The sequence below is a fragment of the Heterocephalus glaber genome, unplaced genomic scaffold, assembly GCF_053883595.1.
Source record: "Heterocephalus glaber isolate CG9 unplaced genomic scaffold, H.glaber_assembly_v1.0 deba00000331, whole genome shotgun sequence".
NCBI classification, from domain to species: Eukaryota; Metazoa; Chordata; class Mammalia; order Rodentia; family Bathyergidae; genus Heterocephalus; species Heterocephalus glaber.
The window spans coordinates 39,335,925-39,350,000 of NW_028258142.1; the positions used below are offsets into that span (position 1 = coordinate 39,335,925).

General features: G+C 37.0%; 1 protein-coding gene and 1 pseudogene across 1 annotated transcript in view; one reads left to right on the plus strand and one right to left on the minus strand.

Annotated features, from left to right (window-relative positions):
• Positions 1-14,076, minus strand: part of Pik3c3 (phosphatidylinositol 3-kinase catalytic subunit type 3) — a 128,004-nt gene that overhangs the window by 79,970 nt on the left and 33,958 nt on the right. The window contains exons 7-9 of the mRNA XM_004855249.4: positions 11,427-11,498; positions 6,290-6,394; positions 4,175-4,267 (exon numbers count right to left, since the gene is read on the minus strand). Coding sequence (XP_004855306.1) covers positions 4,175-4,267; positions 6,290-6,394; positions 11,427-11,498 — 270 coding nt within the window. The remainder of the gene's footprint in view (positions 1-4,174; positions 4,268-6,289; positions 6,395-11,426; positions 11,499-14,076) is intronic.
• On the plus strand, positions 12,313-13,563 carry LOC106010294 (microfibrillar-associated protein 1A pseudogene; annotated as a pseudogene).

Consider the following 14,076-nt stretch of genomic DNA (forward strand, 5'->3'; position numbering starts at 1 on the left):
GTAGGATTTATAGAGCATGCTGCTGATAAAGAACTTAAGGCACTATACAAAAACTTTCCCTGCTTTAACATGCTAAATGCTACAGATGTAAGGCAATAGAAAAGAATGAGAAACAAAGTATAAGAATTTGAAGACAGCAATAATGATAATGATATTTAACCACTGGCCTTTTAAATATGCTTTATTTTTTTTAAATATGCTTTATGTAAAGATACAGGATCCTGATGCAATTTTATTCTGCAGCTTCCAAAAATAGAGTATAGGTGTCAGTTAGTATGTGTAGGTTCAAATGGTACTTCCCGGCTCTATCAATTATTAGCCAAGTCACCTAGAGCATATTTTTAAACTTTCAATAGATCTACCTCTTTGGGTTATGGTGAAGATTAAATAAATTAGTGAAAGTAAAACACTTAAAACATTATTTTACATATAATACTTGATAAATGTTAATTATTTCATTATTGGTTGTTCTTGTTACTCTATTTCTAATATGTTGACTCTAGTATCAAACATTAATCTTACTATACTTATTAGTATGTTTTGTATCAATACAAATACTTTGTTAAACCTTTTCAATATTCTTTACTGTTATCTCCTATTCCTCCTATTGTTACTTCAATGCTAAAAACCCAGTATTTATCATATCCATGTATATCTCTAATTTTAACTTCTACTTAACTCAATTATTGGAAATTTCTACTTTGCTGCTCTTCTAATACCTTCAATTCAAAATAATAAAAAATGACATCTCCTTCCCTTGCTCCTTCCACTTACCATCTTCCCTTATTTTGAGAACTTAGGCCTAACCCCTCACTTGTCATAAGACAACTCAAACATTTTCCTCCCTCCTCCCACTACCTTGCCTTCCAAAACTGCTCTATAAATTAGTATGTGACCCTCCTTAGTAAAGTCCTTTTTTTTACTGCTCTAATATACCCAGTTCATCTTCCTTAAAATGGTTTCCTGTTACCAGTATAATCCAATTCCAATGATAAAATTCAAAGCCCATCTGATGCTACTTTTCTTTAAATAACCTTTCAAACTCTGCTTTTTCCTGAACCTAATAACTTACCTTATTTATGCTTTTCTTTCCCATAAAAAAATGATCAACAAATAATAACTGAACATGCTTACTACTAAGTCCATTCCTTCCTGTGTGAAATCTCTCTCACATCACAGCACAAAGATCTTGTCATCCTTCATTCTTCTACTGTAATAATATATGTTTACCAAAACAGTGAGGCTTAATCAATTACTATCTCATATTTCCTCATTTCGATTGTGTGTAAACATTCTTGGCCTAAAACAAATTTAATCTATAGACGTAATACATAGACATGATATCTAGAGCCCTGTATAATGCTAGGCCAAGAGTTGATAATAAATGCTTGCTAAATTAAATTCACTTTTTTCTATGGTTCACCATCAACTTCTTGCTTGGAAGCACAAATATGATTACTGTCCTGGTGTCACTGCCTCAGAAGTAGCCTTATAAGAAAATTTAACACATCACTATTATCTTCACTATATATAACTTTTACTATCACTCCCCCCCCAGCATAATAGAGAGACAGAGCTATTATATTAACTTGTTATTTTTAATTAGTATTTTTTAAGAAAAGCCATTGTGGAGGCCAGGGATTTAGCTCAGTGGTTCTGCTGCCTGCCTTGCAAGCACAAGATCCCAAGTTCGATCCCCGGTACCAAAAAAAAGGCCACTGTGAAAGCTATCTGAAAAACTGTGATATTCACGTTTTGGGTTCTGAAAAACAAGTTACTTCCTGTCTGCTGTGGACCACAAATTTAGATATATTTCATAAATTTAAATACTTTTATTAGACAACATTATTACTGTGACCTTTTGGAGGGCAATATCAAGTCCAGACTAGGTGATTTTTATGCAAATATTTAAGATATGTCATTTAGACAAAAACCAGGTTTAAAAAAATTCAAATTTAATTTAAAAATAAATAGTATAACTTTATAAGAGCCAATTTCCTCCAATTTGTTTTCTGAGCACTGCCTTGTCTCTAGGGAGGCTTTTCAGCCACAGGGCTCAAATGCTATATAACCTAAATAACAATTTTTGAGAACCTAATACTGAAAGAATTTAAATAAATGAATGGGTAGCATATAGGAGCATTTGTTTCTTACAAAATCCATTTTAAATTATTACAAAGGTAGCTGTGTGAATAATTCTTCTGGTCACTTCAGGCCAATATATATTTGGTTTACTCAAAAGTGCTTCCTGAACATTAAAAAATATCATTCACACTCTACTCTAGTGATTGTAAGAATCCTATAATATGTACTGAGAATTGAAGTTTCATGGCCTACCTTTCGAAAACTTGAAATCAACTAGTTAAATGAAACTTGTCACACACTTTATATCACTTGAGCATTTTATTTCTTTTGCACATATCTGGAAGTAATTGGATTTCAGTGGAAAGTGACTACTTGTTTAAACAAACAATTTTTCTTGTAAGCCTTTCTATCTAAGGAAGTTCTGCTCCGTAAATCTATTCTATGCATCTTGAACCTACACATCCTAACAGGTTTAATTCAATATCTTGCTGTGTATTTTAGATGACACTGTGCTGCATTCGAGATGTAATTCCTGTGACCAAGGTTATTCTTCATTTAACACAGTATCATGACACTAATGCAATCTTTACCAAACACAAAATCACCAACCTGTGTTTCAGCTGATGAATATTACCTTTTGTTCAAGGATGAAGAGAGAAATACTCAAAGCTAAAATAAATCTAAAATTCCTCTCTTATTCTTATTATGGACGAGGGACAATAAATATGATTCATCTAATCTACAAAGAATTTCCCGGGGCTTCAGTAAATGATAAAGAGGAAAAACTGAAGAGTTAAAATATTCTGTAACCAGATTTTATCTTTAAAAACTAAAGAAAAACAAGTTAAAACAAAGTAGTTAAAGACATGTTGTACAATATATTAATCCATTAAACCATTGTGACATAATTACATAACAGCTTCCTTACAGTTGTTAATTTCCTAATGCTTCTCTGCTCTTTCCCTAGTGCACTTCCAAATTCTACATAAGGAGACACATGACACTGCAACTGTTTTCTCTACCATTCTCTTTCCTATGTCCACTGACTCCCTTGTCTTTTTTTATTTATAAATGCAAGCATATCTCGAGACACTTGTAAGCTTTGGGATTCTGCAAGTAAAATCTCCCTAAGCAACACACTGTCAGTAATATGTATATTGGGAGGCTGTTGTGAAATTTAAAAGAACCCTAGCACACAAAAGTTGTTTAATATATCTGGCTATTATTTTTATATTTTTTATATTTAAAAGTTAATCCTTGGCTCTGTCCTAAGACTTTGCAGATTATTTCAAGAACCAAAAGAGATATAAAATTCACTATCATACAATCATCTCATATTAAATATGAGGAAATTAAAGCTTAGATAGGTGAAGTAATTTGCCTGCAGTCAAAAGCTTCTTAGTGGTAACAAACTCCAAACCAGGTCAGCACACCTGCATCTACTGTGGATGACCTTATCACAATTCTCTCTCCAGAAATCCCATCCACTCGAGACTTCACTATGAAAAGCCAATCTCCAGTCCCCACCCAGCTTTCCTCCTGTGTGCCAAGCTGTCTACCACTCCACTGACTCAATCTCCTCATTCCCACCAAGGCTCCTCACACTCTCTCCTGCCAGCCACACTTCCTCCGGAATTCTACAGCTCCTTCAATAATGTAAGCATTTTCCTAATCACCCTGGCTCTAAGAATAAGATGGAAGAGAATCGGTGTTTAGCTTCAGTTAGAATGCACCAGGTGTTCTATCTACACTGTCTCACCTGTGAGAGTAGGGTGTCTTCATTAGAACAATGTGCAACAAGGTAATGTGCCTTACTCTACTAACACATAGAAGCTGTAGTGTCAGAAACTAAATACAAGTCTCCACTTGGAAAATCCACTTAGACACCGTCAATGCATCAACAAACAGGAACATATGTCTTGGTGCATATACCTTTCAATTTTGTTAAAATGAAGTAATATATATATATTGCTCAGCAACATTTTTTAGGTTGACAGTAGTTACATTTCCATTGTAATTTTACCTTATTTCTATCTTTGGTTGCAGTTTTTACATAATTTTGACATATGAAAATACTTAAAAAACTCACTTTTTCTTGATTAGTAAGATAATATCTAAACTTCCAAACAAGATCTTGTTCTTCATATGTAAGTTGCTTGGTTGGTGGATAACTCACAATAATCTACAACAAAGAAGGAAAAGAACCACTTTTATCAAATACATAGTTCCTATATATTTCCACTAAATTTAAAATTGTTGCTTATTTAACTATACTAGCAAGGAGACAGTGTATTTAGCCAAGTAAGATTTAAAATTTCTGTACTTGTCCATCCAACATGTATAGCATTAGGATACAAAGCGGGGGTGGGGGTGGGGATAGAGATAGAAAGTCATGCTCCATATAAAAGTGCATAAGTATATTAGCTGGGCATGGTGGTGCATGCCTATAATCCCAGCACTTGAGAGACTGAGGCAGGAAGATCGCCGTGAGTTTAAGGCCAGTTGGAGTTACATAGTGAGTTCAAGGGCAGCATGAACTTCACAGCAAGACCATGTTCCAAAAATAAATAAATAAAAGTGCATAACTACAGACTTCATTTAATTCAACTCAAAAAACAAATCATGCCCTCCACCACAAAAAAGGAAAAAAACCAACACCTTTGTCTTATGAAGTCAATACATACAACAATGCATGTTCCACACCAATTCCTCTCTTGGGCCATGTCTCAGCAGTGATGTTGAACCTATGGCATGTGTGCTGCCACAGAGTCTTTTCTGTCAGCACGAAAATATTCAGGCTTAACTGCAGTACTGGTACTTTGCGATAAATACATGGGTTTTGGGTTGTAGTCTGGGCACTCGTCTCTAAAAGGTTTGCCATCACTATCTTAGGGCCATATTCTAAGAATACTATGACAAAAGTAAAACTATGCATAGCTCTGTCTCTAGAGCTAGTAAATTTACTAAAAGTCCCCAAATAAATAAAAACAAGCCTGAAGTGTTATGTTTTGGATCAAAAATGCTCCTCAAAAGGCTCATGTGTTCCAAGGTGGGGCTTCTGGACAGAAATGAGATGATGGGGAGCTAACCTCATCACCAGACTATGACTGAGCTGGGCCTCACTGAAGGTGGTAGATCTCTGGGGGCACAGCTCTGAAAGGTATCTCTGCTCTTTTCTCTTTGCTTTCTGGCTACCCAGAGCCAAGCAGCTTTCCTCTGCCATGCAGTTTCTGCCTTGCAACCAGCCAACCATGGACTGAAACCTCAGAATTTAAACAAAATAAAACCTTTCCTCCTTTAACACATTTCTCCTTTAGGAAAAAAAAAAAAAAGAGAGAAAAGAAACAGTGTAGTTCCCCACAGAGTTCATTTAATTTTCAAGGGTCAAGAATTATAGCTGGGAAAAAAAAAAAAAAGAATTACAGCTGGGCGCCTGTAATCCTAGTACTTGGGAGGCTGAGGCAGGAAGATAGCTGGGAATTTGAGGCCAGCCTGGGCTACAGAGTGAGCTCAAGGCCAGCTTGAACTACACAGTGAGACCCTTGTCTTCAAAACAAAACAAACAAAACAAAACAAAAAACAGCACAGCATTACAATATTTCACCAGGCATGGTGGCAGACACTTGTAATCCCAGCACTCGGGAAGCTAAAGCATGAGGATTGCCATGAGTCTGAGGACAGCCAGAATACACAGTGAGACCCTATGTCACCTCCACCCCAGAAAGAATTATAATATTCTGAGTATGGAAACACTACTGTTAAAAAGAGAATGCTATAATAAATAGAATGATATTTTTTATTTCCAAAAACTATGGACGTAATACAATGGTGCAAAAACAAAAGCAAGATATTTCATGGCAAAAGACGGGGGAAAGGCTAAGACCATGATTTGTGAGTTACCTTAGAGTAAATGCTGTTCTAACTGCTGATAGCAAGTATTCCCAGGAAAAATGGGAAATGGGCTAAGTTACACATATCAGGTATTTTGTACTAGTAACAGAAGGGTAACTAAAACACTAATACACACAGACAAGAAATTGTTGAAATTAGGTAGAGTGGATTATCCTAGAAAAAATGTGTATCTGAAAAGTCAAAGAAAGTTATCAAAATCATTTTTAAATTGATAATATCAGTTATCACCAAAATATCCATTACATTATTTTTAATACATTATTTATTATTTGTGTTTTATCAATACTCTTACATTTAGTTGATCTCTTGTGGCAGCATTGGGTTTGAGATCATGGTCAGAAGGTCCACTTCTTAAACTCCGGGCAAGCTTATGATGTTTACTCTCAACTAAATTCTCCTATAAATTATTTAAAAATATTAAGAATGTAAATGTGACCAAAAACAAAAAAAAACTTCAGCAGTCAGTCAGAAATAGAAAAGTAAACAGTTACCCACATAGAACTATTTTATAATACTTATGATGCTGTCCTGGTACAACTTTATTGCCCTATGTACTTATAAAAATATGTATGCATTTTGCAATTGGGGAACTTGGAATGACTTAAGCTCCACGAGGTGCCATAATATGCAAATGCCTTCCCAGCATCTTAAAACATCTACCTCTCACTCTCTACACATTCCAGATGTTCACATCCTCTATCAAGTACCGCCTTTACTTTGTTCCTTAACCCAGACTAAAGTGTTCCCTCCTCGTATCCACTCACAAAAGACCTTGTGACATCCCTGTTCTACCGTCTTAGTAGTTATTAAACCTCAGTTCTGAGGGCAGTAACACTGACCCTGATCCTTAAGATACACATCCAGAGCTGACTGTGTTATCCATGGCCAACATCATTACTTCTCACCACACTATCAAAGACAGTACCTAGTACTTATCCTAATTTTCAAAAACATTTTATTAGTTGATTGCAAGTGTGAATTCTCTTCATGTCTTTTTTGTAATTTTTAATTTTTGGTCCTTTGTCTTTGAACTTTAAGAGTAAAAGTTGGACTAAAAGGACGGGGATTTGGCTCAGTGGTTCCGCCACCTGCCTCGCAAGCTTAAGGTCCCGAGTTTGATCCCCAGTAACCCACCCCCCCCCAAAAAAAGGTGGGTTGGAGACAAAGTCAGTGGTATATCTAAAATGTGGCCTAACAAAAGTAAAAATAAAAAGCATTCTGTACATATCAGTGTTTTGTTGTATACTTTAGTAGCTACAATAATGTTCCTGTTGCTTTTTTTTTTTTTTTGGTACCGGGGACTGAACTCGGGTCCTTGCCCTTGCGCAGCAGGTGGTGAAAACACTGAGCTAAATCCCTGGCCCCTACAATGATGTTCCTTATTTACAAGTCCTTTTTTTTCCCCTCATTAAGTTTATTGGTACATTTTAGGTATAAAATACATTTACATACATCATTGGGATCACGCACCATTACATGAGTATCTTGGTTCTTTTTTTTTTCCCTTCCCCTACCTTCCCTTCAACTCCCCCACCCTTCCCTATTTGCAAAGACTTTGTTTCCATTTTTTTCCTTTTCTCATTTTTTCTTTTCCCTTCTTTCCTTTCCCCTACTCCTCCCACTTCCCCTGCTCCTTTAGACCTTTACTTCCTATTACACAATATCAATTATACATTTTTAAAATTAAAATATCAAGATCTAGGAGACATTACCACAGATTTTACAGAATTTAAAAGGATATAGAAAGCATATTTCAAAAATCTGTTTTGAAATAAATTTACAACTTCTAAGAAGTACCTTGGAAGACAAATTAATGAAACTAACTCTGGAGGAAATATAAAATTTGAATAGCACCTATTAAAGAAAGTATATTCCTAGCTTGAAAATCTACCTATATGACAACAACAGGCTCATACACATTTTAACTGATAAATTATATGAAACATTTAAAGCAGAAAAAAGAAGGAACACTTCTCCCCTCATTTTAGGAACTCAACAATGTCCTAATCCTAAAACTGGATAAAGATAATAGAAGAAAAAAGTATGAACATAGATAGAAATTTGTTTAACAAAACAATTAGAAGTCAGATCTAGCAGTATGTAGAAAGTGGTTTTGTTATAGGGATGGCAGTATTGGTTCAGCATTGGAAGATCCACCCCCATAAGTTATCATTTTAACAGAGGAAAGGAGAAAGCCATATGATACTGTCACTAGTTGGAGAAAAAGTATTGGACTAAATTCTCCAGCTGTTCATGGTAAAAGCTATCAGGAGACTAGAAGTAGAACAGAACCTTCTCAACAGATTAAAGACATGTACTCCATACTTCCAGCGAGAAAGCCTTATATGAATGGAGAAGATACAATGCTTTCTCCTTAAGGTGGGGAACAAGGGCAGATATGCTTACTCTTCATCTGTCCATTAAACTTTGAAAGCTAGGCCCAAACAAAAATAGTCTGGCAATAAAATGACACCATTAGGATAGAATTGGCAAGGTAGAAGCAAAATCTTTATCATCTACAGAGAAAATACTACAAAATCTCTAGGAGGCCCTAGAACTTATATTTGAATTTAGCAGGATTAGAAAACACAAGGTCTGTATAAAAATTCAGGTCTGTGTATACTTGCTATAAATGAAGAATTGGATATGAAATTTTAAAGTTATGCAGGAGTACAAAGGACCTAGAAAAGTAAAAAGAAAAAAAAACAGTGTTGGAAGATGCTTAGTACCTAATTTTAAGACTTCTTCTAAAGCCACAGTAATCAAGGCAGTGTTGGTGTAAGGAAAGACATATAGATCATTGGAATAAAACAGAGAATCTAGAAACAGAACCACACATATATGGTCCACTGAGTTTTGAAAGATTATTTAACATTAACATTTTAGAGAATATAAACTCAATTCAAGAGCCAAGGAAAGGATAGTGTTTTCATCAAATGGCACTAGAACACCTGGTATCTATATAAAAAATTAACCTCAACATTTATTTCCATACATAAAAATAACTTGAAGGGATCTATGAACCTAAATAAGAAAGCCTAAAACTATAAAATGTTAAGAAGAAATTATAAGGGAAAATGTTTATGAATTTAAGGTAGGCAAGAACTACCTAGGATACAAAAAACATGATGTATAAAAGAAAAAAATTGATAAATGAGATTCCATCAAAATTTAGAACTTTAAATGACATCATTAAGAAAATGAAAAATAGTCCTTAAACAGACCATATTTATAATCCATATAACCTATGAGAAGAATATATAAAGAACTCTTCAGCTCATTAATAGACAACCCAATTAAAAAGTAGACACAAGATGATAAATAGCCAGTACAGCACAAGGGAAGGTGTGCAACTCTAGAATCAGAAAAATACTAATCAGTACAATAACAAGAATGAATTATACACTCATTCAGGAGATGAAGATAAAAGTTTTAAAAGTCTTGTCATGACTTTTTCTTTTTGTTGGATTCTCCCCCTTTGTATTTAATTTGTCATGCCCAATGGATTCATTCTGCTGGGTTTCCTGGGGTTGTAATGCTCATTGTCTTTTCCTAGGATATTGTCTAAAATTATTTTGGAGTGCTGGTTTGGTATTCATGAAGTTCCTGAGATGCTCTTTGTCATGAAAGTATCTTATTTCTCCATCAATTTTGAAAGATAGTTTTGCAGGGTACATCAATCTGGGTTGGAGGCTGTTTTCCTTTAGGGCTTGAAATATATCAATCACCCCAAGCTCTTCTTGCCTTGAGGGTTTGCATTGAGAAGTCTGCTGTGATTCTGATGGGCTTTCCTTTGTATGTGATTTGTTTCTTTTCTCTTAACTGCTTGTAGAATTTTGTTCTTCTGTTGGATTTCTGGAATGCTAACTATTATATGCCTATGTGTAGGTTTTTTTTGATTAAGGCTAGCTGGAGTCCTATATGCCTCACTTAACTGTATGTTATGTTCTTTTCCCCTCCTTGGGAAGTTTTCTGCCATTACTTCTGTGAACAGTTTTTTTATGTCATCTGCACTCTCTCTTCTTTCTTCATTGGCTCCAACCAGTCTTATGTTATTCTTCTTTGCATTGTCTAGCAGCTGCTGGATTGATTTCTCATGTTCCCTTACAATTTTAAAGCAATTTTTCTTTTCCTGGTCACTAACTGCAATCTTATCTTCTATATCTGAAATTCTATCCTTACATTGGTTCATTCTGCTGCACAGACTTGCGATGGAGTTTTTAATCTCCTGGAAATCTGTTTGCGTCTGTTTTATGGATTCCATTTGTTTCATATGCTGGGATTCCATCATGTTCCTCAAATCCTCCATTTTTTTTTTAATCTGTGTCCTCTCTAGATTAATCATGTCTTGTACTATGAGCACAATCTTTGCTGTTATCTGAGTAATTATTTCTGATTTCATTTTTCCCAGATCCTCTTTTGTTGCCAGTTCAGAGAGTCCAGGTGGTTGAGTAACAGATTGTTCCATCTCATTTCCCTTTGGGGTTGCTGTGGGTGATCTGGAAGTCTGTTTTTGAGGCTTATTTACATGTCTTCTCATTTCCACAGTGGGGAGGGGTGCTTCTGGCACCTGCGCAGCTCACTTTCACTGCCCTAGGAGTGTAGAATGGTGGTGGGGGAGCCTCCTTCCGGGCGCTGGGACTGGCTCACCTTCTCTGCCCTAGGAGCATGCAATGAGGGTGGGGAAGCCTGCTTCTGGATGCTGGGACTGGCTCACCTTCTCTGCCATTTACAACAGTCTTGATTCCTCTTAAATTTTCATTCATCCTAGTTGTATGATATTAATTATACAATTTTTTCCTCTGTATGATGTAAAACTCTGATAGGATCTGTTTCTCACAAGTCCTCACGTTAACAATTCAAATGAAATGGTTGCCCAATGCTATATTAATGACCTTATTTTTAGGATGTTATGGTTTGTGTCTAGATATGCCCTCAAAGCCTCATGCAGTCATAGGTGGGGCTTTTCAGAGGTGGCTGGATCTAGAGTGTGTGATGCTGGGATCAAGTATGTGATGCTAGAATTAAGGGTGTGAGTGCTCCAAGGGTGGGTAGCCTGGATAAGATATAAGGAACAGAAAGAGTGTTGTTGCTTGATGACTTCTTGCTTGCCTGCTCTGCCATGCCACCTTGCCTTGGAGCCAGCTAACTATTGACTGAAACCTCTACAAACCGTGAGCCAAATAAACCTTTCCTCCTTTAACTTTAGGTGTCGGGTATTTTGTCCTAGCAAGAAGAGAAAAGTAACTAAGACAGACGTCAATTCCTTGTAAAATTTCCACCTGAACCTCATTCCAGATAGCTGAAGCATATTTATAAATCATTTCTAGATAAGTGAAGTGGTTTTTAAAAAAAGTGTATTGTGTGGATTAAGTCAAAACTATTCTGGAGAAAGTATTTTCATTAAAAAAAAATTGCAAAGAACTTACCACAGACATCTGAGGGTCTGGAACTTTCACTAATTCAAAGCTTGTTAAAATTGGAGATGACTCGTCACCATCCTGGATTATAATGCAGTTAAAAGCAAAAAAAAAAAACACTTAAACTGAATGATATGAAACAACACAATATTATACACTTTAAAATACGTTAAGTCTATTTAATAAATATCCCTCCTTTTAACAAATTCTTATCCTCTATTATAGAATATATGTTAATTTTTTACATCTTTTGATACTGATAAAAGATTTAAGATCTAACAAAATTTGCATTATAAGAGATGTGAGAGGGGGCCTAGAAATCAAATATTTTTACTTTTAGTTCTCTTTTCTTTGTTTCAAAGGCTGTTTTTACAACAGCATATATTTTTTAAAGTTCTAATGTTCAAACTTAGAACAAGAAACCACAGAGCATAATTAAAATACATGCAAAGGGATTGTGTGTAATTTGCAAAAACTATGCGAACTTTGGTGTTATGGTTTGTGTCTAGATGTCTCCCCAAAGCCTCATGCAGTCATAGGTGGGACTTTTTCAGAGGTGGCTGGATCTAGAGTATGTGATTGATTCATGGTACAATACTAGGCTCAAGGGCACTGGGATTAAGGGTGTGAGTGTTACTTGCCCTAAGTAGTCTGGATAAAGGGGGAGGAAAGATGCTATTAAGGTCCCTTCTTGCTTTCCTACCTGTGTCTGCCATGAACTGCTGCCCCTCTGCCATGTACCACCCTGCCTTGCAGCCAGCCAATTATGAACTGAAGCCTCTACAAACTATGAACTAAATAAAACTTTCCTCCTTTAACTTCGGTTGTCGGGTATTTTGTCTCAGCCACGAGAAAAGTAACTAATCCAGTAACTTTTCAAAGTATTAAAACTGAGATGCTGGGATTCTATCAGTGGTGCCACAGTGTCTCCGGGGAGTTCAGCGTTTGGAAAGCATCATATCAGGGGCTTCCTCCTGCTGCCCTCAACACGTCTGTCCCAAGCTCACTCATGAAGCAACCGCCCATTCAGTTCAACGAGATTGCAATGAAGAAAGTGAAGGTAAAAGATTATGTGCCTAGAAAGAGGCCAGACTATGCTCCTATGGAGTCATCAAATGAGGAAGATTAAGATTTCAACTCATTAAGAAAGCCAAAGGACAGGAAGTACAGCACGAGGAGCAGGAACAGGATTCGTCTAGTAACCCCCGCTGCGGCGCTTACAGAACCGATTAGTGAAGATGTAGAAGAGACATCAGCTGGACATAGGAAAACAGTGGAACCTGAAGTGGTGGGAGAAAGTGACTCAAATAAAAGGAGATGCTTGGCGCATGGAAGGAGAAGACAGCAGCAAAGGAAGAGACTGATGATCAGGAAATGGAGCGGCGCTGTGGCACGACACGTCCTGAGCACAGGTGAGAAAAAGTGAGGCAACGGAAGTCGTGGAGGTGGAGGGTGAGGGACTTCCGGGGAAGAGCCAGAATCCAAGTCTGAGTATGAAGAGTGCATAGACAGTGAGGACGAGACGGAGCCTCGCCTTCAGCCAGTCTTCATTCGGAAGAAGGCCCAAGTGGCCATTCAAGAATGTGAGGCTGAAGCACTGAAGCAGAAGGAGCTAGAGCAGGAAGCCAGAGGCAGACGCACGGCTGAGCAGAGGCACAAGTACACACAAGACTGCAGAAGAAGAGACCAAAAATGAGCTGGAGGAGAACAAGTGGTTGCTGGCTCCGCTGGATGCTCTCAATACTGACAATGAAAATGAAGAGTATGAAGCGTGGAAGGTTGGAGAGCTAAAAAGAAGCAAGAGGGCCAGAGAAGACAGAGAAGTGCTTGAAAAGGAGAAAGCAGAAATTGAACGCATGAGAAACCTTACTGAGGAACAGAGAAGAGCTGGGCTTTGAGCAGATGGCAAAGTCATCACTAACAAAGCCGTTAAGGGCAGGGCCGGAGATTTAGCTCAGTGGTGCCACTGCCTGCCTCACAAGTGCAAGGTCCCAAGTTCAATCCCCAGTACCAAAAAAAATAAAAAATAAAAAAACAAGCTGTTAAGGGCAAATAAAGTTTTTACAGTGCCTTCTTCACGAATGAGGATGAAGTACACAAGACAGATTTCAGTGCACCTACCCTGGAGGATCATTTCAACAAAACTATTCTTCCTAAAGTCATGCAGGTCAAGAAATCTAGACATTCTGGTCTACCAAATACATCCACCTTGTGGACCAAGATACTACCTCTTTCCACTCAGCATGGGGCCAATAGAGTGCACAGAATATAAACTTCTTTAAACAAAAGGCAGCAGGGGTACAAGGTGTATTTGAGCAGACATCTGTCAAGAAGCAGAAAACTACCTAAGATTCAGCCACTTCTTCCAACTGTGGGATACAAGGGAGAGTCTCAGCTTCTGGTCCTTGATAGTTTTCTTTTTCCATTATGTACATGGTCCCTGTTTCCAGCTGGCTGGACTTACTGACATACTTGTGTTCCTGGCTGACTGTTTTTGAAGGTGATTTTGATTTGGACTCATACTGAGAAATTTGCCAAAAACAAAAAAGCACTATCCAGGTAGAGTTAGAAGCTTCCCAGTTAAAACCATTTCTGAGAAATCCTAGATTTCTCCATTATGGCTTCCCATATTTACTTGGAACTGTTGAGTTTCTTTTTT